The 27,208-nt window shown below is 35.5% G+C and overlaps 1 protein-coding gene across 7 annotated transcripts in view; it reads left to right on the forward strand.

Moving 5' to 3' along the window:
• Nucleotides 1-27,208, forward strand: part of LOC145676909 (anoctamin-10-like) — a 199,170-nt gene that overhangs the window by 43,116 nt on the left and 128,846 nt on the right. For all 7 annotated transcript variants that reach the window (XM_081747688.1, XM_081747679.1, XM_081747696.1 and 4 more), the window contains 3 exons: nt 14,388-14,438; nt 15,391-15,441; nt 25,493-25,543. In XM_081747688.1, coding sequence (XP_081603814.1) covers nt 14,388-14,438; nt 15,391-15,441; nt 25,493-25,543 — 153 coding nt within the window. The remainder of the gene's footprint in view (nt 1-14,387; nt 14,439-15,390; nt 15,442-25,492; nt 25,544-27,208) is intronic.

Raw genomic sequence — 27,208 nt, forward strand, 5'->3', positions numbered from 1 at the left:
GCAACTGGGTTTCTAGGAAAAAAAGATGATTTTCTTGCCACATCTAGGAACAAACAGGAACTTTTCACATGGTGGCAGAAGAACTGCAGGATAGTCGCTGCAGTGTTATCAATGCATCAGGGGAAGCAGACGTAGACATCGTCAAAGCAGCTATCAAGTCATCAGAGCAACATCCAACGACACTGATTGGGGAGGACACAGATTTACTCATCCTCTTTCTTTAGTATGCTCAGCTTGATAATCATCATCATAGGTATTCTGCCTTTATTGGCAGGTCACTTGCCGCAGCTGTGAAGCTTCCATGCTCCACGGTCCTCCGCTAACCTTTTCGTCTTCGCGTATGATCTTTCTGTTTTAATATCGTCCATTAATTGTAGTCTCCTTCGCCCCCTCCCTCTCTTTCCCGACACCATACCCTCTAGGACGTCCCTCATGATGCAATCTCTTCTTAGGCAATGTCCCAACCAGTTTCTCTTCCTCTTCCTAATAATATCTAAAAGTGTTTTTTTCTCACCCACCATTTTTAACACTCTCTCATTCGTTTTCCGCTCGACCCAACTAACTCTTTCCATTCTTCTCCACACCCACATTTCGAAGGCTTCCAGTCGATTTTCGTCACCCTTACGCAATGTCCACGTTTCCGCCCCATACAGCACAACACTCCACACGAAGCATTTTATGAGTCATTTTCTCAACTCTTTGTTCAAGGTCCCACAAAACAGACTTTTCTTTCTTTTAAAGGCTTCTTTCGCCATTCCTATCCTTGCTTTTATTTCACGTTCGCATTTCATGTCATTACTAAGAACACTACCCAGGTATCGAAAACTATTCACTTGTTCTATTTTCTCCCCTCCTACTTTTATATTTGACACAGACCCCTTTGTTCCAATCACCATGGCTTTTGTCTTTCTAACATTTATTTTCATCCCATATTCTTCAAAGCCCCTTCTCATTTTTTCTGACATTTTATTGATTTTCTTTTCAGATTCTGCAACAAGGGCCATATCGTCTGCAAATCTTATGCATCTAATCATTCTACCTCCTACCGAAATGCCATCATCATCATGTAGGCTCTTTTTCACTATCTCTTCTAGATAGACATTAAATAGTGTTGGCGAGAGGCAGCATCCTTGTCGAACTCCCCTTCCAATTGCACTCTCTTCCGTCAGTTCTTCCCCTATTCTAACACTTACTTGTTGGTTCATGTATAAGTTTCTTATGAGTCTTCTATCTTTCCATTCCAACCCTATCTTTGTTAGAACTCCCAACAACAATTCTATATTTTCGTTCGGACAAGTCTACACTTCATAAGATATATGACATCAATGAAATGAAAAGTGTTCTGGGTGGTAATGTATATTTGCAACTGTTGTTCATTCATGCTTACACAAGATGTGATTCAACTTCGCACAGGTTTGGTGTATTCAAGAAGTCAGTATTCCAAAGATTCATAAGCAGTGAAAAAACGATTCAGAACTGTGGAAATGTGTCCCTGCTGCCACATCAAACAAAATCTGTTATACCACTGTTAGGGGTAAAGGTAATAGCTGTCTTGTTTATGCGCAGAAGTACTGACTTTCTTACTTCTGCGCTACCAACTCTTCAGTAAAAGGAAAACTGTTTCTTCCATGTCATTCATCACTCCAGAGTACCTTCCTCCTACTGAGTCCTCAACAAAATACCACAGCTTTAAGTTTATTACCAAATCAAGGTTTGGATCGGAAATGACAGTGATATGAATGCAGTTGGCTGGAGATGAAAACTATGGCACAATCAGTATATACCTGTTATGGCATACATCTGTTGCACCAGAAAGTTTTCTTCATATGCTCCACTGTAATTTTACAACTGCCTGCCTAACAAAACGGTGCAGTTGCAAGACATATTGACTACCGTGCGCATCTATTTGCGGACCTTGCCAAACAGAAAAATGTGAAAATATTTTCAATGAATCTGTTTGGGATGAAGAATGTAACAATGACTATTCGTAAATACGTTAATGTTTAATAAAACTTATATTCATTTTGTGCAAACTAAGAACAAAGAAAATATTCTTTACCATTTAGATGTAACAAATGTATTTTACGACTATAAAAAATGCACTGGAAATACATTAGAATGAAAACAGAAATCAAAATATTTTGAATGAAATAGTATGGGAAGAAAAAATCTTGCAATGATTGTTTGTAAATATGTTAATGTTAAAGAAAAATTCTGTTAATTTTTGGTAAAAAAAAAAAAAAAAAGAATAAAGAAAATACTGTTTAGCATTTCGGTGTAGCAAATGTCTGTTAAGTCCATAAGATTATGAGTAGACACTAGAATAACTTAAGTACAATGAAAACTATAGGATGAGCTATTTATTGCCTACTTATACGTTCGGTTAGATATATTCAAAGAGTAGGATATTGGTAAATATTTTGTTTACTCATAACTATTGAAGAGTTCTGAATTTAATTTCTAACGCATATAGCTTATTCATCATGGTAATTTTCTAGAAACACTGTAGTGTACTCTTATCTGGGGCCGCTTCAGAAGACACAAAACTTCTGAAAAGGGAATTTTAATTGGGATTTTTTCCGAATTATCCACAATTTCCCTTTCCATGTGCCTCATGGACGTATGGAGATGATACCATAAGAAAGTTCTAAAAATAAAAATAAGGAGTTAATTCTAAAAATAACAAGTTACGAATGATAACACCCGGATTAATAGTACTATGTTAGAAACTTTTATGTTCTGTCCTATTTATTGTCTACTTATATATTTGGTTTGATATATTCACAGAGTAGGATATTGGTAAATATTTTATTTCGTCGTAACTACTAAACATTTCAAATGTAATTTGGCACGTACATAGCCTATATCTCATAGTACCGTACTTCTCTAGGAAGGTTAGGGACGTGTATTCTTACCCGGGGCCGCTTCAGAGGGCGCAAAATGTTTGAAAAGGGATTTTAAGAGGGAAATTTCTTGAATTATCCTCAATTTCCCTTTCCACGTAGATCATACGCACATTTGTATGACACCACTCGAAAGCTTGTTTTATTCTGAAGAAAATGATGTACAAACCATAATCCTAAGATAAATAGTGATTACCCAGTAGCTACTTCAATGAAAGCCTAAAATTGTAAAAGAGTTAACAATAATTTTGGACTCCATCTTGAAAATTGGACCTTTCCGGTGATCAATTTTTGGTAAACTTTTAATATGTTATTTAACACATTTGATACTATAGAAAACCGTTGAGAAACCTTTTGTACGACTTTTTGAGGGTCAAACCGTATCTGTAGGCGACTAATGTATTAAATCAACTAATTATGAAATTTTATACTTTATACTCAAACAAAAAGATACCTAAATCCGCCCCTGCCCTCCATCTACGTATATATTCAGTGTATTAATGAGTCTCGTTCTTCTATTATTCCGTAATATCCTTGTAGGTAGATGGATAGGGTTGTAAAATTCGAATCGTATTTAATGAGCAGCCTTCCTGCAATGACATATTGACGTAAAACTAAAACAATAATTTTATTGTGAAATACTAGCTCAGGTTGCTTTGGTGTAGAGGCAATTCAGGGGAAAAGATTCTCATTCGGAAGCATCAAAGTTCGCTGAAAATTATTTTATCATGTGCTATTAAAATCCATTCAGTGACTTGCACACAGTATGAGAATAGTTACTTTAAATGAACTGTTAACCAACATTTTCGAAACCTCTTCCCGCTGGCAGTGGTTAGTGCGTGGACCATTGATGCATGTAGTTCTGTGTTCGATTCGCATTTGGAGAACGTTGAAAATGTCAATGCATTACTGAGGTTCCAATTCCACCTTAATCTGTAGTTCCACGTCTTATATAGTCTTGTTGTTAAAAAGTGACGCAAAACTTTACAGAAATGTTCGAAGCTTTTTCCAATAGCGAGCTCATAGTACAGTATAATGTAAACACTCATCCAGAGAGGGAGAAAGAAACGCCGTAATCACCTCACTTCTACTTGTCACTCTCGCGAAATAGACATTACTGGTAGAGTTGCCAATACAATATCTGAACTTCACGCTAGATTTTTTTTGCGGATATTAGACACACAAACAACAAAATGAGTAGAAAGAAATCGTTCTTCAATGGGAAGTTATAACAATTTAACACTTTATAGGAGGAAGTGATCTAAAATAAACATCAACAATAAGAAATTAGCGTTATTTCTGGCATTTACAAATCTAGCTTAAAATAAACTAGACTATCAACCTTGTAATAGATGGAGAGCCTAACGTCTGAGAGCCTCTACAAAGCGAGTATTTGGTCCTTTAATAGGGAGCGTCTTTTACTTGTGCATTTCTATAGGTTGATGCAAAGAATATGCATTCAACACAGGGATAATGTTCAAAGTTCCACTATACGTAGGACGATCTGTCTACTTACATGGAAACAGAGTCTAAATAAGGATTTACTTTCAACTAGAAAAAAGAGAGAAAGAAAATTAAAGGAAATTTTAAGTTAGGAAGAGGAAGTTGAACTTAAAGGTCATCAGATCTGCTCCCATTGAACTTGGAAACCCCGAATGCTATGGATTCGACACTAATATTGGTGCCACTCTTCACCTAAGCTACCGCCAAAATTATGGATTCGACACTAATATCGGTCTTTTTGATGTCAGCCCCTCCCATTTCTCCTTTCAGGGCTGAGGGGGTATTGCCACCGCTGGAATTTGGTGTTAAATGGAATTACAGTTGCTACCAATTAACTTAGCGATGCAGAAAACTTACGATTCGGCACTAATATCGATCGTTTTCTATCATTTTATATGTATCCCATTTCCCATAGTTAACCCGATAGTATTCTTTTCCAGACTGTAAGTAATATGGTTAAAATTGCTCTAGACATATCAGAATTATGTTGAAACACACACACACAACATACATACGTACATCAACCAGTTATATATATATATATATATATATATATATATATATATATATATATATATATATATATAATAGCCTTTGGCCAGCTAGGGGCTTCGCCCCCAGACCCCTGTATTTGCTCGGCCTACGGCCTTGCATGTCATATGTTCGTGCATTTATTCTTAATGTTTCCTTAAATCGGCCCAACATCCCCAGATCTCATATTTATCATCCTTTGCTCCTTAATACTCTGCTTAATAACTCACATTTTTTTATATCAACCTCTGTTTTGTCAACCACAATTTATCGACTTATTATATAATGAATGATGATGTTGGATTCTCATTTTCAGAGAGTTTTTTTTCTTATTTATAATTTTCAAAAAAGAAATCTGAGATTTTTGTTCGACCATAACTCTTGCATATTTGTAAGACAAAGGTCGATTCTTTTTCTTGTAACTTTGTAGTATTTCCACACCACCCCTGTGGTATCCTGTTACACGCATACTCCTTTGAATGAAAGCTTTTGCTTCGTCATGTCTTTCGTATACTAAAAAAAACTGGAGCGTAAGTGGTATTTGTGTCTGGGAAGGTTCGTATCATAGTGTGAAAATGAAGTTCGATATGATTTGTATTTGGACAGGCACCAAGCATTCTCCATAAAGAAGCTTAAAGGGATTTCTTTCTGCGTAGACTCTTATGTTACTATCAAGTATAAGTGAGAAGGAATTTTTGCAGCAGACATGTATCATACTCCGAAATGAAAGTCCAATGGTGTTGTTCCCTGGGTATAGTTGTTATTTCTTTATTACATTTTTACGGGTACACTGCAAGTGTTGAAATTAAAAAAAAGCATCATATCCTAAGCATTATGCACTGCAACACCACATCGTTGTATATTGGGGTTGTATATGTCTCAGACGTTTGTTTTATGCCCAAATAATTGAAAAGGAGCGATAACCATTTCTGCATTCTAAGACGAACTTTTATTTTTGCAGTGTTTTGCCCATTGAACACCATCTATAACTGACATTGTAATTAATTGTGTATGTAATCTGTTTGCTTATTACATACTGAATGCAAGAAGAAAGAATACACTTATCATACATGAATTAGAAACTTCAAACGGAAGTAGGCTCAAATCTTGCAAACGGTCCGAGATATTGAAAAAATAATCGAAAAAATCTCCCTTTTATAGTATCATTTGCCAATTTTTATCACGGCGTCTATAACTTTTGTTTGTAGTGAACATGTACAGATGTTTCCAGGAATGTCAAGGAGATTCATGCTCATATGCGAATGATGCGCTGTGTAGAGAGCGCAGGTTCTTGTCCTCGGAACGATTACAATTATCGGAGGTACTGATTTGATATGTAGTGCACAACTGTTTAAAACAAATAACATTAAATAAAATTAAACAATTAACAGCAACCGCTATAATGATAACTTAAGGTAACAATAACCGTGCATTTTAACAAGAGATCAACAAGAATACAAAATATAAAGCAACTGTAACAAACACGTTCCGTAATACCCGTTTCAAAAATCCCCTAAAAACTAAAAATATTCACTTTTGGCAATTTTCCTTTGACATGCCAAATTTAATCATTGTAATCCTAAAGAAATTGCCCAATAATTTTGAGATATAAAAGTAGTTCCTATAAATAAACCCCACCAAAGTTGGAATTTTTTATTTCTGTTAATTTATAAAGGTAAGCAAGAAAGTTCTGTCGCTTTTGTGGAGGTGTGTGTTCAATTGGACCTCCCACCGTGAGTTGAATGCGAATGAGGATAAGACGAAGGTCAGCTGTTGTTCTCCGTATGTGCAGCATACTACCTGGTTATGGTAGTTCAGTTACATTGTGAACTTGCGTAAGAACAGAGTGAATGAGACCTCCACAGAGCGTCATAAGGGCGTGTATGCAATACGAATTCAAAGTGGGGACAAAGGCAGCTGCAGCGGAGCGGAATTCTACCGACTTTCTTTTTTTTCCTTTCTCAACTATCTGAAAGATAAGATTTTGTATCCCAAGAAAACGCCCATTTAAATAGCATAGGAATTTCTTCATTCCCTTTCGACCCCTGAAAAATTAAAAATATTCACTTTTGGCAATTATTTCACGGTTAGTTCTCAAAGGCTACAATCATGCCAAATTTCATCATTCTAATCATACCAGAAGTGCCTAAACATTTTAGGGTGTAGAAGACGTCCCACATACACCGTAAATAACATGCGAAAGATTTTTTTTCAGTTCTCCATAAAACCAATCTACGGTTGAAAATTTTCATTTCTAATGATTCACTTAGGTAAAACTAACGAAAACATAGAAGCATACCGAATTTCAAGCTTTTATTCCGATTCAAAGTACCTAAAACATGAGATTATACGTCAAAAAAAGTCCATTTAAATAACATGGGGAAATTCTTCATTCCCTCTTTAGAACCCCTAAAAATTAAAAATATTCACTTCTGGCATTTTTCTGTGGGTTTGTCCCGGAAAGCCACAATCATGTCAAATTTAATCATTTTAGCCCTACAGGGAGTGCTCAATAATTTGGGGCTGTAAAAGATGTCCCATATAAATAACATGGAAAAATTTTTCAGTTACCTATAAAACCACTCTAAAGTTGGAATTTTTTACTTTTGGCAATTTTTCTGTCGTTTAGTCCTGGAAGGCTACAATCATGCCAAATTTCATCATTCTAATCTTGCCGGAAGTGCCTAAACATTTTGGGGTATAGAAGACGTCCCATATAAATAACATTGGAAAGATTTTTCAGTTCCCCATAAAACCACTTTACGGTTAGAAATTTTCATTTCTGATGATTCACTTAGGTAAAGCTAACGAAAACGTACAAGCATACCGAATTTGAAGTTTTTATTCCAATTCTAAGTACCTAAAACATGAGATTATAGGTCCAGAAAAATTCTCATTTAAATAACATGGGGAAATTCTTCATCCCCTCTTTAGACCCTCTAAAAATTAAAAATATTCACTTTTGGCAATTTTCCTGTGGGTTTGTCCCGAAAAGCTATAGTCATGTCAAATTTAATCATTGTAGCCCTGCAGGAAGTGCTCAATAATTTGAGGGTGTAAAAGGTGTCCCATATAAATAACATGGAAAAGATTTTTCAGTTCCCTATAAAACCACTCTAAAGTTGGAATTTTTTACTTTTGGCAATTTTTCTGTCGGTTAGTCCTGGAAGGCTACAATCATGCCAAATTTCATCATTCTAATCTTGCCGGAAGTGCCTAAACATTTTGGGGTATAGAAGACGTCCCATACAAATAACATTGGAAAGATTTTTCAGTTTCCCATAAAACCACTTTACGGTTAGAAATTTTCATTTCTGATGATTCACTTAGGTAAAGCTAACGAAAACGTACAAGCATACCGAATTTGAAGTTTTTATTCCAATTCTAAGTACCTAAAACATGAGATTATAGGTCCAGAAAAATTCTCATTTAAATAACATGGGGAAATTCTTCATCTCCTCTTTAGACCCTCTAAAAATTAAAAATATTCACTTTGGCAATTTTTCTGTGGGTTTGTCCCGAAAAGCTATAGTCATGTCAAATTTAATCATTGTAGCCCTGCAGGAAGTGCTCAATAATTTGAGGGTGTAAAAGGTGTCCCATATAAATAACATGGGAAATATTTTTCAGTTCCCTATAAAACCACTCTAAGGTCGGAATTTTTTACTTGTACTGATTTAGTTAGGTAGTGCTACCGAAAATGTGTAAGCATTCCGAATTTCAAGTTTCTATTCCAATTCTAAGTACCTAAAACATGAGATTATAAGTCCAAAAAAAGGTCCATTTAAATAACATGGGGAAATTTTTCATCCCCTCTTTAGACCCCCTAAAAATTAAAAATATTCACTTTTGACAATTTTCCTGTGGGTTAGTTCCGGAAAGCTACAATCATGCCAAATTTAGTCATTGTAGCCCTACAGGAAGTGCTCAATAATTTATGTCAGCTCATGTAGTTTTATATATAGTTAGGATATATATATATATATATATATATATATATATATATATATATATATATATATATATATATATATAAGATAGAGAGAAGGACGGAGGCATCACCACTCTCATATTACAAAAGAATATCAGATAATTGAACTGAAACCCTGTGTAAAGACTTTCGGTTCTGGAATGCTCAATAAGGACAATTTCAGTCTCCTCACGTGACCTTTGGGATCAGGAAATCCTTGTAAGCGTTTTGGGGCTATTGAGTTGTTTGTCTGGAACCACGATCCGTCTTCGGATATCCTCTGTTTATACCCTCTCTTCACGCCTCGGAATATATTTCAAGAACGTAAATGACATGCTGTAATGAGAATATTGAGAAGTAACCTCTATGTGACAAATAGCTGCAAATAAATACACAACATAACTTATTTATTGCTATTACACGATTTTCTTAATTTGTATTTAACATACCTACGTTCTTGAACACCATTCACATATCAGATGTTATATTTTAAACGTAATAATTACTTATATTCTGAAAAGATATATATATATAAATGTATTTTAATGTAATTATTTTATATAATTTTCATGCATTGCCGAAAATACGAATTTCATACAAAAGTTGACCCAAATGGGAATCGAACTCACGACTTGAACTCCAACGGTTTACCTTTGAACTAACAAGCTAACATGACCAATCTAGGCGAGTTCCATCTAACGAAATATAACTGGATTTGCAAGGCAATGACATTCATATCCATTGCAAACGCGGTTTTTGTTCTCCTTTGCCTTTTATTTTACTACGCATGCGAGAATGAATTAGTCCCAGAAGCGACAGTCCTATTAGCGACAGGAACTGTTATCTGTCCTATGAGCGACCGATTTATTTACGTTGAGATGATGGAAGATGATATGATTCCATCTCGTAAAGTATGTTTGCCTCTGGCGTTATTAGCGCCCGAACAACCTTGGTGTGAAATATGTACGTGCCAGTGATACTGTTCGTCAAATATATTTTTCCTCTACTGTGAGTGCAAATAAAACTTATTTTAATTTTGAGTTAGATTTGACATAAAACATATCAAATAACTTAACGAAACAACAGGGATATTTCCATGAAAAGTATATTCCTATGTTATTATTGAAACTCCAGTTGTAATATCCCCTTTCTTCAAAAGCTCTGTTTTCTGTACTTAATTTGTTCAAATCTAATCACACACTAAGCACAGTAATATATTTTATTTTGAAAAACTTAAACATGTAACAGTTTTGCCAACTATCTACTTTTTAGTCTTCCTAAGACTCTATGAATAAAATAAAAAAAAAGTCAATGATAAAAGACAGCTTTTGAGATCCCTTACATCTGATTGGCTATTCTCAACCAATCCCACCAATTACAATGCAGTTCACTCTGAACAATCCAAAAGGTAAACAAACTCTTCAAACTACCTTCCTCCCTATTGTAAGCTACTAAAACGTAAACTAATTGCTTAATTTGCCTTCCCTCCCTTGTTTTGACTTATACATAAAAAGCTTGTCGTGTAGCAATCTGAAATAATCTCTTATAACTAGACGAACATGTAAATCCTGCGAGAGATTTGTAACTTGTGTAATAATTTCTTCAAATACGCCGTATTTTAGTTTTTTTTTTATATCCTCAAGTGGTGAACACCTTTTTTCCATGGGCGCCCGATGGGAAGGCAGGGGTCGCCCCCCTGGCTCACAAAAATGTATACGTAATATAGCAAACCACGTATATTAATTACCAGATATACCAGACGTGATACAGCAACCATGGAGATGCCCCTCCCTAGAAAATTTTCTTCGGGCGCCCCTACCTCTTTCTGATGTTTTTCTTATGCCATAAACATATTCAATCTAAACTTGTGTTCCGTATCATTTTAACATGAAATTTTTAATTATATTAGAATCATAGACAAATACTATAAATGTATTTAGTTGGTTTTCCCCTTGATAGAGTCAATGTATTTATAGAAATTAATTCAAAAATATAATATTAGGAAAAACGTATAAAAGATTGTTAATGTAATGAGAGCATTTTCACGTATTAAATTCAGGTAGAGCGAAATTTTTCATGGTACATTTTGTTAGGTTCTAAATTACATTAGCATGAAACAAGTTGAAGAAGGGAGAGCCTTATCTTCTTCCATTATCTTACTATGAACGAATCGGTGACTCATAAAGCAGTTAACAGATCGAATCGGTCGCTCATAGGACAGTTAACAGTTCCTGTCGCTAATAGGACTGTCGCAAGTAGGAAGACACCGCGAGAATTATGTTTCGATGTCTTTACTTTCATTCTTCGTTTACATATGTAAATGTTCTTTTACGCACGGAAATCAATATGACAAAACGAGCATGTGAATACATAATTTAGAAATATTGTATCATTAAGTATTTCAATCAGTCTTACGTTTATTTACACTTAATAACATTCCAACATGTCTTATTATATTTAAAAGAAAAAAACGATCTGCACAATTTTTCCCGATTGCTACGGTTAACTTGGAGGTGCAAATCAGCAGCTTTGGTTTCCGAAGATATTCGAAGTTGTACTTAGATTTTTTTTTTTTTTTTTGCCCCAAAACAGCAATAAAGAGTGCAGTCATTCTTTATGGAACAGTGTGTACATTAATTTTATTTTATTAAAGGAATAACTGTTGCATAAATATATTTGGAAACTTCGAATAATGACAACTATAGAAATGTATTTCCTGATGCACAATGTACGAGTTTTTTAATCCATAAAAACTGTTTTTATGCAACTCAACCTCGAACTATCTGTCAATAGCATGTCCCAGTCGGTGAGATTATCATTGCAAATGACCTTAACTTTCTTTTCGAGAGGTACTTGTGCTGTTTGATCTTGCCTGCTGATTACAACACTCGGTCTTTGATTAGTTTCATAAGCCAAATAGTACACTTGCACCGAGGTACCCCAACAGGAATTTTGAGCGTTGCTAGAGTAGTACTCGAGTGCGCGTGTTCGATGCATGCGCTTCTGAAGATGAGAATTCTAATGGCTATGCCTTGGTTACTAAGAATTTAAGTATTCACTGTTAAATTAATAAGAGACCAAATCGCAAAGTTCTTACATTTCTATAAAATGTCTTTAGTAAAAGGTGTTGTTCTGAAGGCATTCTGATAAGATCTACCTGATCAACCAACAGGGTTATACCATCGTTGTCTTCTATATGGCGTGGCATGTCGTAATTCAGGGAAACTAACTAACATATTGACACATCCAGGCAACCACCTTGATAGAATTGCATTGAATCATTCTCCTTTGGTTCGATGTTTGTAGTTATTTTCTTCATCAAATGCAATTTCACTAGCAACCTGATCAGAACCTGGCACATGAAAATGAACCACACCATGTGAAGTTATATTTAGGTACGTAATCTGCAAGAGTCCCAAAGGTAAAATTTTCCTGGCTTACTTGCGAATAGAACATTCTAATTTACCCCAAATTTTTATTTAATGTGGTTTCTTGGTTGTTCGTATCGGGAATATATTGTCCTGCTGTCATTCGGCACATTCTTTCAGAATATCCGCAACATTCAGAGACCTTTAGGATTGCTTAATAATCTGAGTCATATGTTGGAAGAGGTAACTTTGTTTTTATTAATCGTGAACCTTAAAATTGCTTAATCTGAGTCGTGTCTTGGAAGAGATAACTTTGCTTTTATTAATCATCACTTTTGTATGTGACGCGAAACTTAGCAGTGTGCGTCAGTATTTATTTCTTCTCTTGGTGTTATTGTTTTATTTTAGATATTTAATTTTGATGTATAATGAAGGGTGCGTGCTGAATAACAGAAGAGTTCACAGATAAATTGAGACTTCATCATGGATCTAGTCTAAGCCCTTATCTTCTTCCAATTTTGATGGACGAAATTACAAAGGATATTTAAGAGTTAACACTTTGCAATATGCTATTTGTGAATGACATAGTACTGCTGACTGAGACCAAGGCAATACTGCAAGACAAATTAGATGTCTGGAGAGAAAAGGGCTTAGAATTAGCAACACCAAAACAGAATATTTATATTGTCCTTTCAGGAAAAATGTAATCGAGAACGGAAGAATACGACTGGACGAAGAAGAGATGGTAATGATGAGGAAATTCAAGTACTTGAGATCAATTCTGCAGAAAAATGCAGGAATAAAATATGTAAACACTTGAATTATCAGTGGTTACACAAAATGGAGAGAAGCGGCAGGAAAATTGTGTGATCGTACGGTATCAATACGTCTTAAGGGAAAAGTATGCAAAATAGCAGTGAGACCTGTCATATTATGAAGAGCAGAATGTTAGACGAATAAGGAAATAGAGGAACAGAAGTTGCTTATTGCGGCGGATGTGTGGAGTAACGCGGAAAGACAAGATTAAGCATGAAATGATCCGGGGAACCGTAAAGGTGTGACCAGTAGTAGAAAAACTCCTAGAAACTAGATTGAAATGGTTTGAGCATGTAAGAAGAAGACTTTCAGAATACATAGTTCACCAAGTAGATGCCTGAATGAGGAACAAGCCCAAAGGCGTCTAAAGAAGTGGGGAGTTTGTGTTAAGGACGATAGGTGAAGTGGAGTATCACAGCGGATATAACACAAGATTGAAATAGATGGAGGACAGCGATCCAAAAAGCCGACTACAGCTAACTGGGAAGGAAGGCTTAGAAGAAGAAGAGATTTAATTATTATTATTATTATTATTATTATTATTATTATTATTATTATTATTATTATTATTATTATTATTATTATTATTATTATTATTATTATATTTTCTTTTTATTTAATGCTATTTGTTCATTTATCTTCTTTCCTTTGTGGATTTATTTACTTTTGTTACATTTCTTTAAGCTTTTGATATACTTTTCTCTCTTTAACATGTATTTATGCTATTACTTTTCTTGTTAGTTTGTAGCATGATAATTCTAATTGTTCTCCACGAACTCACATGACAGAGATCCCTGACATAAGTGGTAAACGTTCTAGTACTAAGACACTGTATCTCTTGAGTGATAATTCAAGCTTTCGCCTCCTATTATGACAGGGGAAAAATAATATCAATGCTTATGTCCCTATTAAACTCCCAATAAATCGAAGACTGAGTAAAGATTAAAGACAGTACTAAAGGTTGATAAGTTTTCTTTTTGTGCAGTTAAATATTTTTATGAATTTACTTCAATGTTCATTACAGTACTAAAGTTGATTCCAAAACTTTATTAAATTAAATTCGTTCATTGTTCATTTTAGTAATGAATTCAATACTACCTATCCTTTGAAATGCTCATTTTCATTGTTCATTTTTATTAATGAATTGAATACTATCTATCCTTTGAAGTGCTAATTTTCTATTGTTTTGAACCTTTATAGTAATGTGATATTTTGTTCAAATTGCCATAAATAAACAAAAGTATATATTTTCTGTATATGACAATATTTAAAACGCATTTTCTATATATATTGCAGAGAGGTGCGGTAGGCAGTAAGGAAGGAAAACCCTTGGGGACATCCAGTAGTGTAAGTTTATTTCATTTATTTTAAACAATTACAAGATCATTCTATTTTGCAATATAAAATGGTCTGATCCCTTTTTGGAAATATACTTCTCCAGAAATCAGGAACATTTTCTTATTCACATCTTCAATTCAATTAAAAGTATATCGATAGCATATATACGATTGCTAATATTAACTCTATATAATAACACACAAAAGTTGTCGTAGGTGACTTAGTACAATAACAACTTCGCAGAAATGAAGCTTCAATCCAGTGAACATAATATACGAAAATCTACCAGAAAAAACGCATCTTATGTATCCAGTGGTAACGGTCGCACTCTCCGGCCATTAGCCCGAGCTCAACTGAAAGTTAACAAAACCTGTTGGAATAGATACATTTGTAGACAATACCGCGATTCTGACGGCGACTTAAAACGTGTTATGTTTCTTTTGAACTTTATGAATGAGCGACAAAGTTATTTTCTTCAATACTTGTGGGGTGTAAAAGTGAAAGATTTTTATTTTCTTCCGTTTCTTTCCGTATTGTAAAGCACAGGCAAAGATAAGGACATCAAGCTAAATAAGTGAGTGTATGAACATATGAACTGCTGAATTGGCCATAGGCCGAGAGTACACAAACAACTGGGTGTGTGTGCTCGGGATATAAAAATTATACACTAAAGGTTGATAAAGTTTTCATTTTGTACACTTGAATATTTCCTGTATTTCCTTCAACGTTTATTATTAATGTACTATAGTTGATTCCAAAACTTTATTAAATTAAATTTGTTTAATGTTAATTTTAGTAATGAATGTAATATAATCTATCCTTCGAAGTGATAATTTTCTATTGTTTTGAATCTTTACAATAATGTGATATTTTGTGCTAATTTCCATAAATTAACAAAAGTATGTTTTCTGTACATGATAATATTTAAGACGTATTTTCTATATGTATATATATATTGCAGAGAGGTGCAGTAAGCATTAAGGAAGAAAAATCCTTGGCGGCATCCAGTAGTGTAAGTTATTTAATTTATTTTAAAGAATTGTAAGAGCATTCTATTTGTCGATATGAAATTGTCTGATTCTTTTTTTGGAAATAGTATATATTTATTATACTTCTCCTGAAATCAGTAACATTTTCATATTCGTATCATAAATTCAAGTAAATTATATCGATAGCATACATGTAATTGCAAATATTAATTCTACATTATAACACACAAAACTTGTAGGTGACATACAATAACAACACTTCGAAGAAATGAAGTTTCAATTGAATGAACATAACATATGAACGTCTACCAGAAAGAAGACGCATCTTACATATCCAGCAGTACCGGTCGCACTCTGTTCATTAGCTCGAGCTCAACTGTAAGTCAACAAAACCTATTTGATTTGATAAATTCGTAGACGATATCGGTGTTCTGACGGCGACTTAAAACGTGTTGTGTTTCTTTTGAACTTTATGAATGGCCGACCAAATTATTTTCTTCAGTACTTGTAGAATGTAAAACTGAAAATTTTTCATTTAATTTTTTCTCCTGTTTCTTTCCGTAGTGTAAAGCATAGGCAAAGATTCTGCCTATAATTTACAGTGTACAGTGGGCCACAGTGGGCCCGCAGAACTCCTGCACAGTGGGCCACAGTGGGCCCGCAGAACTCCTGCACAGTGGGCCACAGAAATTCTTGAGGTACAAAATCCGTGAGATAGGCAATCCAACTAGCTCCTGCTCCAAGATTAATTACGCCTGGTAGTAGCTAGCACAGCAGCCTGAAATCATCCCCAACTGTTAAACGCACAAATCGTAAACAGTGTTTCTGTGCAGAAGTGGAGCGAAACGCTGGCTGACGAAATGACAAAAAGGAGTCTTTGGATTTTAGTACTCACAGTAAGCAGCACAATACCAGAAAAAAAATATATGGATACCAGAGGTACCGATGAGAAGATAACAGTCAGGGGACATAAATAATCTTATAATTAACTCAAATGAGGGATTATAAACAAGTTAACTTACTTCAAATGACTATACATATATGCGTATCAAATAATGTACGGATAGATTATGCGGTATATGTAGTAGCTTATTTTCTTAAATAAACACAAAGCCTTGCGCTAAGATTTGAAACTATTATCAATAGTCCTACCTGCAAGTCAATTAAAGTATGGATCGATCATTCGGGGGAAGAGCCCAGCCTCCAATGAAAATTTTGGGGGTATAACAGCGCCTGAGCTCATTGGTTCCGGCGCCACTGATTGATCCGTAGTACTACTTTGAAAGAAGAACTTGTCCGATTTCATTATTCGTTAACTTTTGAAAATGTTAAATATTGGTACGCAGTAATTTATTTGTAAATATTAAAAATGCGAAATTCGACAACTCTCAAACGAGTTGGAGAACTTATTCGTACTAAGAGTATTTCCCCTTAGGTTGCAAATATAACTGAAGATTCCTGATTTTACACATTGAGACACAAGGAGAAAAGGTGAGAATATAGGCCTAGTGTCAGTTAACAACAATTTAAAAATGCACGAAATTAACGGATAATATCAAATGTAGTTTCTGTCGGTTTATTACTATTTTCACGCGACCCTCTCCTCATAGAGACCAACGTCATGAAGACCCCTTTATCAACAGCAACACTGACATAGTGACTACCAATAAGGTGGAGGGTGCTTAATATTGCGTGCACTAGAGAAGTGAGCCCACCAAGAGCATGCATCATTTCGGCGTTTGTGCTGTGCTTTGCTGCTTTTCTGATTTTCCACTTTGGCAACACTGCTTCGACACTGTGCTTCGTCCGTTATTTTCGTACTTCAGTGCTTCTATTTTTATTAGTGGTCTCATATTTTGGTTTCCACTAGTTAGACTCGTGTACTGTATGTACTCTTCTACATCTGCGATGTTATATCTTTGGACTTCATACAGGGCTATCTTCACAAGTTGGCAACACTGTCCATCCGGAATTAACAGGTATGCTACTTATTATAATTAGATTTTATGTATGTTATCATTTGTGTCCCGTGCCATTGCACAAAAGTTTATTTTGTGCTCAGTTGGCAACACTGCATTACCTCTGACACTGCATTGAGCACGTTTGTGGGTACAATATTTGCTTACGATACTGTTGTGCAAGTCTCCTTTTTTGGCTTTACTCCTTGTGCAGGTATTTCTATGTCAATGTCTATTTTACATTGTTACCTGCACATTATTATTGCTCCTTCTTTTCTCTGTATCTCCTTTGTTTTTGGGTGTCCGCACGTATAAATTTGGATTTCTCCCTTTTTTTCAGTCCTCTATCGATTGCGTACTCTTTGAGCGCGAAATGCTACTATAAATATAAGATGCTCCCTTGTGAGCTCCTAAACTCACCTTTGCGACTACGTATAGCATGAACGTTGAACAGCTTTGGTGTGTAGTAAATCTGGATGATTTCTCATGGTGTGGATAAAATAGGTGAATGCAAAGTCAGCGCTAATGTCTTCGTGTTGAATTATTTTCCTTCCAGTGTTTTACCTTAAAAGGCTCGATACTTAAGCATAGCGTTCTGCTATTTACTTAAGGCCCTTCTAAACTCTCCCCACAACTTCCCCTCCGATTTATGAAATTAGTGTGAAAACTGAATAAAATATTCAGGTTTTGGAAAGTGGGCCACATAGTAGTTATGGTACTCATAAACTAAGAAACGATTCAAATAACATTTGAGACATTTGATAGGACAGCCTATGACATTCATTTGGCTGCCCTCAAAGGTATCGAATATCTTTTCTGGAAATCAATTATTGAAGATCGCTTCATAGAGTTTCATGATCACTGTGTGGCCGAATTTTCAAAATTCGACTACTTTCTTTCGTTTTCCCACAATTTTCAAAAACCGAGAAAGCATTGTATTGTGGGGAGCATTTAGAGGAGCCTTACTCAGCAATGGGAAGTCCTTAAATTCCACAGTAACCTTGTCATATCGTGGATAAAACTTGGAATAATTGATTTGCAGTGTATCAAATTACGTTAATAAATAGTAAACCATCTGGCTAGACGTGACGCTTAAGAAACGCGACCATACTTAAGCCATAGTCTGTTGGTTATAAAGAACTCTGCTTCTTCCTTTCGTAATGACAGGCAAGGTTGCCAAATTTCCAACACTCCTCAGAAATCACCTGGTAACTTTTCGCTTTAGAGGTGTTTTACTGCTTCATAAAACAGTAGGTGCTGTTGGTTGCCCGACGCGTCAAGTACGTGTGAGGATCATTTATTATTATTATTATTATTATTATTATTATTATTATTATTATTATTATTATTATTATTATTATTATTACTTAAATGCTCATCGAATTGCCCTTTCACCCACATGTTCAATCCCAGTTTCCACTGTTGCTGTGTCTCGGCATCTTGCCGTACTGTGTAAATCTCTTTCCGGGTGAATTCCAGCTGAAGAACACTCCATTTGTGTGGATAATTTCGGCGAAACAAGAAGTAGTTTAAAATTGTTCAGTCTCGCAATATTTTTTATGCTTCTAACTACAGTTTGAAAAGTTTAGTCACTAAATAAAACTTGCTTTAATAATAAGAGACAAGTAGAACCACTGTTCAAGCTCAGTTCATTATCGAAAACCGTAACTTCTCATCCAAATGCTCTTTTTATACAACAATGGCAATGATTAGGAATATTTTACTTTTTTCAATGCATAGTTCAATGCATAGGTAATCTACAATTATCCGAATTCACAACTTTGTATGATCCATAGTTTCGTCATAAATATCCTCAAACGTTTTTTACATTCTAACACAGTGGTCGAATTCAGCCTTAACTACTCAAGTTTTTCATTCTTGCTGTTTGTATTTTAATTGTAGTAATCAGCTGAAGCTTATCTTCTACGAGTACTATCACCGGAACAGGTTTCGGTTCCTCTATCGTAAACGTTGCATCACCTCCCAATTAGCGCTTTCTAATTACACAACTGTCAACCATATGTAGAGCGCTGTATGTCCCTATCCCACTGCCGGACTGCCGTTTCTGCTTTCTCGAAAACATTCTTTGAATAAACCTGTCGAAATTGCGCTTCTTTCCTGTACGGTTATGCAATCACGCACTTCTCCCACCATCTTGAATACGCATACACACTTCAGCTATTCGTTTCTGTATGCATGAACGCTTCATACACACCCTCTCACCTCATTTTGCCCTCATAACGTCCGCGGTATGCTTCGCATCCTTTGAGGAATCCCTTGCGCTCGCCTTGTACACATCTAATCTTAGTATCTTTGGATAGTCCATGTTGAGAGTCTGTGTGGGCCGCCTAACACCAACCTTCTATCTCTTGTCGTTTTGCCAGGATTAGCCTTCAAAGTTCATTTTCCCACCCTTTTGGACGTCCGTAACTCGGTTAGGAGGCCGAGATGGACATTGTGTTACATAGACATTTTTACTTGTTTTCACCTTTAGAATCAACTCCCAAGCGTTGTAAACTACCTTTCTTTACACCCTGTATATATACATATATAGTGTAACATAAATGCATGGCCAAAAGTGACGAGGTGATTGCTGACATCCAAACAAGTTAAAATGTTCCTATAAAATGGGTCTGATGCCGCTTCGTTTCCCAGCTACAGGGTGTTCAAATGTCGAATCTCTACAATGGGAAAGTGAATGGAAATGTTCAATATTACAGGGACAATACTATATATTGGAATTAGGCCTGTCAAATACATTCACACTAACATAGAAAATGAAACGAATCAGTATTTGCGTCATTGGGTTGTCAGTGGTGCCAACCTGGTACAAAGTGTTACGTTTTCAAACAACACTGAACGTCCACACGTTAGCATGTGAGTGCTGACATCAAAAGGTTCCTAAACATGGGGCAGATTCCGCTTCATTTTCGAAAGACAAGGCATCCACGTGTGAAGTCAATTAACGGCTCATAACGGTTCATATATCACAACTACTGCATGTTTCCAAAGATAAATAATTAAGAAAGGTATTCGAAGGAGGACGCAGCGTTCATTTATGCCATACATAAACCTCGGAAGACAGTGCCCATATTTAGGAACGTTTTGATGTCAGCAATCATATGCTAAAGTGAAATGAAAAATGAAATGAATTTTTTTAGTTTTACGTCCCCGGCTATGCCGGCTAGGCTAAAGGAGACGGTGATGATGAGTAATTAATGAAATGGTGGAATGAATAAAGTGGGAGGAAACGGGAGAACCCCGAGGAAACCTACGCACACGGTGTTTGTCCACCACAAAGTTCACTTGGCGGGAGCAGGGTTTGAACCCGTGACTCCATGCACCAGAGGTGAACGCTCTATCACTGAGCCACCGCGGCCCCTCATATGATAAAGTGTAGGCATCTACTGCTATTTGAAAACCTGAACACTTTGTACCAGGTTAGCAACATTGTCAACCCAATAAGCTCAAATGTTGATTAGTTTCATTCTCTATGCTAGTGTCAATGTATTTCTACAGGCATCCCCATGTCGTAAACCTCGTCAAGACCTAGTGGCCCACTTGCCGGTAAATGTCGATCGTCGCTATAGCGACGCCTCGAAGGACTGCCGCTAGTGTGTCACTGGCGGCAGGGTTTCGTCGAGTGGAAAGAGATATCTAAAGTCGGAGTATTGAAGTTACCACAACTTAGCAGTGAGGACTTCATTTTGGTCCGCGCTTCTTTGATTCGTCGCGGAGAATCGCGAAGGGACAAACACGAACTATCGTCAGTCGTGTGCATCCGGTTATTGTTATATATTATTTTTCCTGACGAATTGTTCCTAAAGTGAGCTACGGGGGTCAAGAATAACCCCTGGCTCTACATCATGAAATGAAAAATCATCGCCTCCGTGGCGAAGTCGGAAGAGCACGCGCCTATTAATCCAAAGGTTCGTGGTTCGCGCACGTTTTTTTCTATTTTTTAAAGTGTTTTTTTAGACTTTTCTTAATGTAACAAATTACGCATATAGGCGATTTCACATATTTTGGGGAAGTAATTTTGTTATTCACTGGCGTTTCGTCGCGAATAATTTGTATATTCCAAATATATCTCTGTAGAAGAAAATAATCAGAATGTAATTGTTTGATATTTTATAAGATCATAGCCTGCAAAAAAATTATACATAAAGTGTGAGAGATGTAACACGGCAAAAAAGATACCTCGAATTGGCATGGTTGCTTGTGGGCAACCAATCATATTTCATTTATTGCAAACAATAAATTCATTTTCACCCTAAATTTTGCATTTAGTACCTAAAATATGCAAATCACCCAAATTTGAATTTTTAACACAACTCGTTCATGTTTTGCCAACTAAAGGGATAATATACGCGCCGTATTTGATTCAAAATAAAGGAGTTTTGTATTTTGTTTTTAAAAAGTCTGTAATGTAGATAATTTAGTGAATACAATGATATAATGCCCTGCGAGTTCTCAGTTACATATTCCTGTGTTTTACCAATCAATTTGTCTATAAACAAGCTACTGTTTTCAGCGAACAGGAAAGACAGTTTAAGCGATCCAGCGTAAGCAACGCTTTAGGTGAATGGTTAGCGTTGTAGTTTTCTAAATTCCCGGTCCGCGTTCGATTCTCTCCCTCTCCTTTTAGACTTTTTAAAATGTTTTATTTACAAGGCTGAGCTCCAGTTGGATGCTGCTAAACGAAGATAATCTCCAGTGGAGAAATTCAGCGATGATGTAATCCTGAAAATAAAGGAAGAAGAATGAATGGAGAAAACGAGTTACAGATTTAATTTTGTTAATGGTTCTATATTTGATATTATCCGTTAATTTCGTGCATTTCTAAATTGTTGTTTACTGACACTATATTCTCCCCTTTTCTCCTTGTGTCTTAATGTGTTAATTTTCACAAATATTATACAAATCAAAAACTCTTAGTTATATTTGCAACCTAAGGAGAAATACGGTTAGTACGGATAAGTTCTCCAACTCGTTTGAGAGTTATTGAATTTTGCATTTTCAAAAATCATTTAACGAATAATGAAATCGGACAAGTTCTTCTTTCAAAGTAGTACCACGGATCAATCAGTGGCACCGGAACCAAGGAGCTCAGGCCCTGTTAGACCCCCAACATTTTCATTGGAGGCTGGGCTCTTCCCCCGAATGATCGATCCATACTTTAATTAATTTGCAGATAGGACTATTGTTAATAGTTTCAAAACTCAGCGCAAGGCTGTGTGTTTACTTAAAAAAATAAGCTACTACATATACCGCATAATCTATCCGTATATTATTTGATACTCATATATGTATAGTCATCTGAAGTAAGTTAACTTGTTTATAATCCCTCATTTGAGTTAATTATAAGATTATTTAAGTCCCCTGACTGTTATCTTCTCATCGGCGCCTCTGGTGATCGTATATTTTTTCTGGTATTGTGCTGTTTACTGTGAGTACTAGTATCCAAAGCTCCCTTTTGTCATTTCGTCAGCCAGCGTTTCGCCTCATTCCTGCACAAAAACACACTTTACGATTTGTTTTTTAACAGGAGGGGACAACTTCATGCTGCTGTTCTAGCTACTCTACCAGGCGTAATTAATCTTGGAGTGGGCGTTAGTTGGGTTGCCTGCCTCACGGATTTTGTACCTCAAGAATTTCTGTGGCCCATTGTACATCCGGCTAAGTGAGTGAGTGTATGTACATATTAAATGCTGAAATGGCCATAGGTCGAGGGCGCACAAACAACTGGATGTGTGTGCTCAGGGTATAAAAATTATACCGCAAGCTCATAAAATCCATTGTGGTGTTGCCACATTGTGTCTATGACATTAATGGACTTATTTTTCATTATAAAATCACTTTCAACCAACATTTAAGGCAAAATTTTGCATTATCTCCTAGGGTTAGCCTCTTATTATAAATGGCAAGTAGAATTAATATTTCGCATCAGACATGAAAATTTATTTTATGCAAGGCATAAGAACAAACTAAGATTAAGATTAGGAACGAATGAGTGTCGTGAAATTGAATTTTGAATGGCATAAGGTTTTTGTTTCCTTTATCAATGGTGTGAGAAATTATAATTATTTTTCCGTTATAAAAAGATCTCGAAGAAAATTAATTGGTTTTCTATAGAGATGGGACATATGGGTTTAATACCGCTATGGAATAGAAATATCTGAAATTGGAGTATGTCCTTTGTGGTCATCTGATGGAGAAACAATTAAAAGAGATTTTTTTTTAAAGCTGAGTTGACTTGAATTTAGCATCCCTTTCAGCAGCGAACCTATATGAAATGTAGACCTACAGCTTAACGTGGAATCCGAATGACATGAACTTCCGCTGGGATTCGAATTCGAGTCTTCCAGTCCAAAATCTTGTACTGTAACCGATTAGCTACCAAGGAAATATTTCCACGGTATTTGGAACAGAATTTTTACAGTGGTCACAGTTTTGAGCTAGATGACGGTAAGCACTTAATCTCCGCCCACGGGAACAGAGGTTTTCCCGTCATCAGATGTATTGAGAAGAAGATGAAGAGGACTTAAACGATAGGAGAATATCGCCTGATTTATTGATTGAAGATGGTGAGAGCAGGAACCATGAGATATTTAATTTTAGATTTTATTATAGATAGTTCATTCTTATGTACCTGCATAATGAAGAGCACTTGCGGAATAACAGAAGAGTTTATAGGTAGAGTGGGACTTCATCATGGACCTAGTCTAAGCCCATATCTTTTTCCAATTGTAATAAACGAACTTACAAAGGATATGAAAGAGTTTACACTTTGTAATATGCTATTTGTGGATGACATCGTGCTGATAAGTGATATAAAGGTAGCACTGCAAGATAAATTAGATGTCTAGAGAGAAGCATTGGAGAGTAAAAGGCTTAGAATTAGTAAAACCAAGACAGAGTATTTGCATTGTTCTTTCAGCAAATATGTAATCGAGGACGCAAGAATACGACTGGACGAGGTGGTAATAACACGGAAATTCAAGTACTTCAGATCAATACAGCAGGAAAATGCAGGAATAAAATATGTAAACGGCTGAATTATCAGCGGTTGGACAAAATGAAGAGTAGCGGTAGGAGAATAGGGTGATCGTAGAATATCAATACGACTTCAAGAAAATGTTTACAAAACAGCAGTGAGACCTGCCATATTATCCAGAACGAAATGTTAGACGACGAAGAAGAGAGAGGAACAGAAGTTGCATATTGCAGTTGATGCGCGGAGTGACGCGGAAGAACAGCGGTCCAAAACGCCGACTACAGCTAACTGGGAAGGAAGGCTTAGAAGAAGAAGAGATTTAATTATTTTTCTTACTATATGTTCTTTTTATTTAATGCTACTTATTCTTTTATCTTCTTTCCTTTCTAAATTTATTTACTTTAGTTATATTTCTTGAAGCATTTGATATTCTTTTTTCTCTTCAACATGTATTTATGCATTACTTTCCTTGTTAGTTTTTAGCATGATAATTCATCTTTGAGAAAAGAGTGAAATTTTAATTTAACATACCATGTATACCATGTAGGCTATAGGATGCAGATGATTTATCAAAGTGAATTATTATTATTTTTTTTTTTTTTAAATGATGAAATCAGAATTTGAGACGAAATGGGAGAGAACTCACTAACATTATGTTGTTCTCCAAAAACTCACATGGCAGAGATCCCTCACAAAAGAGGTAAACGCTCTAGTACTAAGATACTGTACCTCTTGAGTGATAATTCAAGATTTCACCTCCTATTGTGACAGGGAAAAATAGTCTCGATAATAACTCCCAATAAATCGAAGACTGAGTTAAAGAGTAAAACAGATGTATTAAAGGTTGATGAAGTTTTATTTTTATATACTTAAATATTTTCTGAATTTACGTCATAGTTTATTACAGTCCTATAGTTGATTCCGAAACTTTTTAAAATTAAATTCATTCATTGTCCATTTTTAGTTATAAACTGAATACTATCTATCCTTTAAAGTGCTAATTTTCTGTTTTGAATCTTTATAATAATGTTATATTTAGTGCCAATTTCCATGAATAAAGAAAAGAAATGTTTTTTATACATCACAATATTTAAAACGCATTTTCTATATATATTGCAGAGAGGTACGGTAGGCAATAAGGAAGAAAAAACCTTGGGGACATCCAGTAGTGTAAGTTATTTTATTTATTTTAAAGAATTATAAGATCATTCTATTTTTCGATATAAAATTTTCTGCTCTTTTTTTTTTTTTGTTTTGTTTTGTTTTTGAAATTATTATACTTCTCCAGAAATCAGAGACATTTTGATATTCATATCGTAAATTCAATTAAAAGTGTATCGATAACATATATGTGATTACTAATAATTCTACATAATAACTCACAAAACTTGTCGTAGGTGACATACAATAACAACTTTGCAGAAATGAAGCTTAAACAGAATGAACGTAATATACGAAAATCTACCAGAAAGAAAATGCATCTTATATATCCAGCAGTAATGGTCGCACTTTCCGATCAGTACTCCGAGCCCAACTATAAGTTAACAAAATCCGTGAAAAGACAAATTGATAGATAATATCGGGGCTCTGACGACGACTTGAAACGTGTTTCTTTGGAACTTTATGAATGAGCGACAAATTATTTTCTTCAATACTTGTGGGATGTAAAACTGAAAGATTTTTATTGTTTTTTCCCCCTTTTCTTTTCGTATTGTAAAGCATAGGAAAGATATGTACAAGAAGCTAGGTGAGTGAAATCTTTATGTTACGAAGAGATAAGCTATGTGAGTGAGTTTATGTATATATGAAGTGTTGAAATGGCCATAGCCCGAGAGCGCACTCCCAACAATCTGCGTGTCCTAATGATACCGGTATAAAAGATATGCCACGAGCGCATTAAATTCATTGCGGTGTTGCCACATTGCGTCTATGGTATTAATTGACTTATTTTTCATTATAAACTCACTTTCAACCAACATTAAAACATTTTGCATAGTTTCGTATGGTTAGCCGCTCATTGTAAATGACAAATAGAATTAATATTGTGCATCGGAAATGAAAATGTAGGGGAGATCGTTGTACCAAGAGCATAGTGTACCTTGAGCCATTTCCAATATTTCGGAAGGTGCTGCTTTCTGGTGATCCAACACCGAAGTACAGTCTTCTTCGATGTGCGATTGTCCACCAGTGCGAGTCTGGATGTGTTTCAGAAATTGTTGTTTATGTGAGGGGAGAAAAATAATTGTCTACGGTCAAAGTAAAATTTTCAGTGTTAAGTTGAATGAGTGTCGACTGTGAATAAATAGACTAGAATTAATTTGAATATTGTCATCGGATACCTTATCCATTGGTAAGTAAAATATTGGTGAAGTTCTGAATCTTAGCTGTATTGTAGCGTTTAAGTACCCATCTTTGTTGAAATGTAGATGCTCATGTACCTTGGGCCAAAGCTACGTCGTGTACCATGGACCAAATTGATCGTGGTTCATAGTACAAGAGGTTACAAGATACTTTCTTTTTTAATTTCAGGAAGACTTGTTGCCACAAAGATGCCCCGTAGCAAATCTGGAAAGAAGAGAGATCCTGCGGATCCAACTGCCTTAAGAAATGCGCTTGAAGCTATTCATTCCAATGATTCAAATAAGAAGATAACCTATAGAGAAGCATCGAAAGTGTTTAATGTAAGCCGTTCTACTCTTATCCGATATTTACATAAATTTAAAAACAGTAAAGAGAAAGAATTCAAATATAAAGTGAATTATGCAGTGAAGAAAGTTTTTATAGAAGCCGAAGAAGAAAGCCTTGTAAATTATATTCAAACTATTGCGAAAATGC

The sequence above is a fragment of the Thermobia domestica genome, chromosome 2 (genome assembly GCF_964235325.1).
Source record: "Thermobia domestica chromosome 2, izTheDome1.hap1.1, whole genome shotgun sequence".
NCBI lineage: Eukaryota > Metazoa > Arthropoda > Insecta > Zygentoma > Lepismatidae > Thermobia > Thermobia domestica.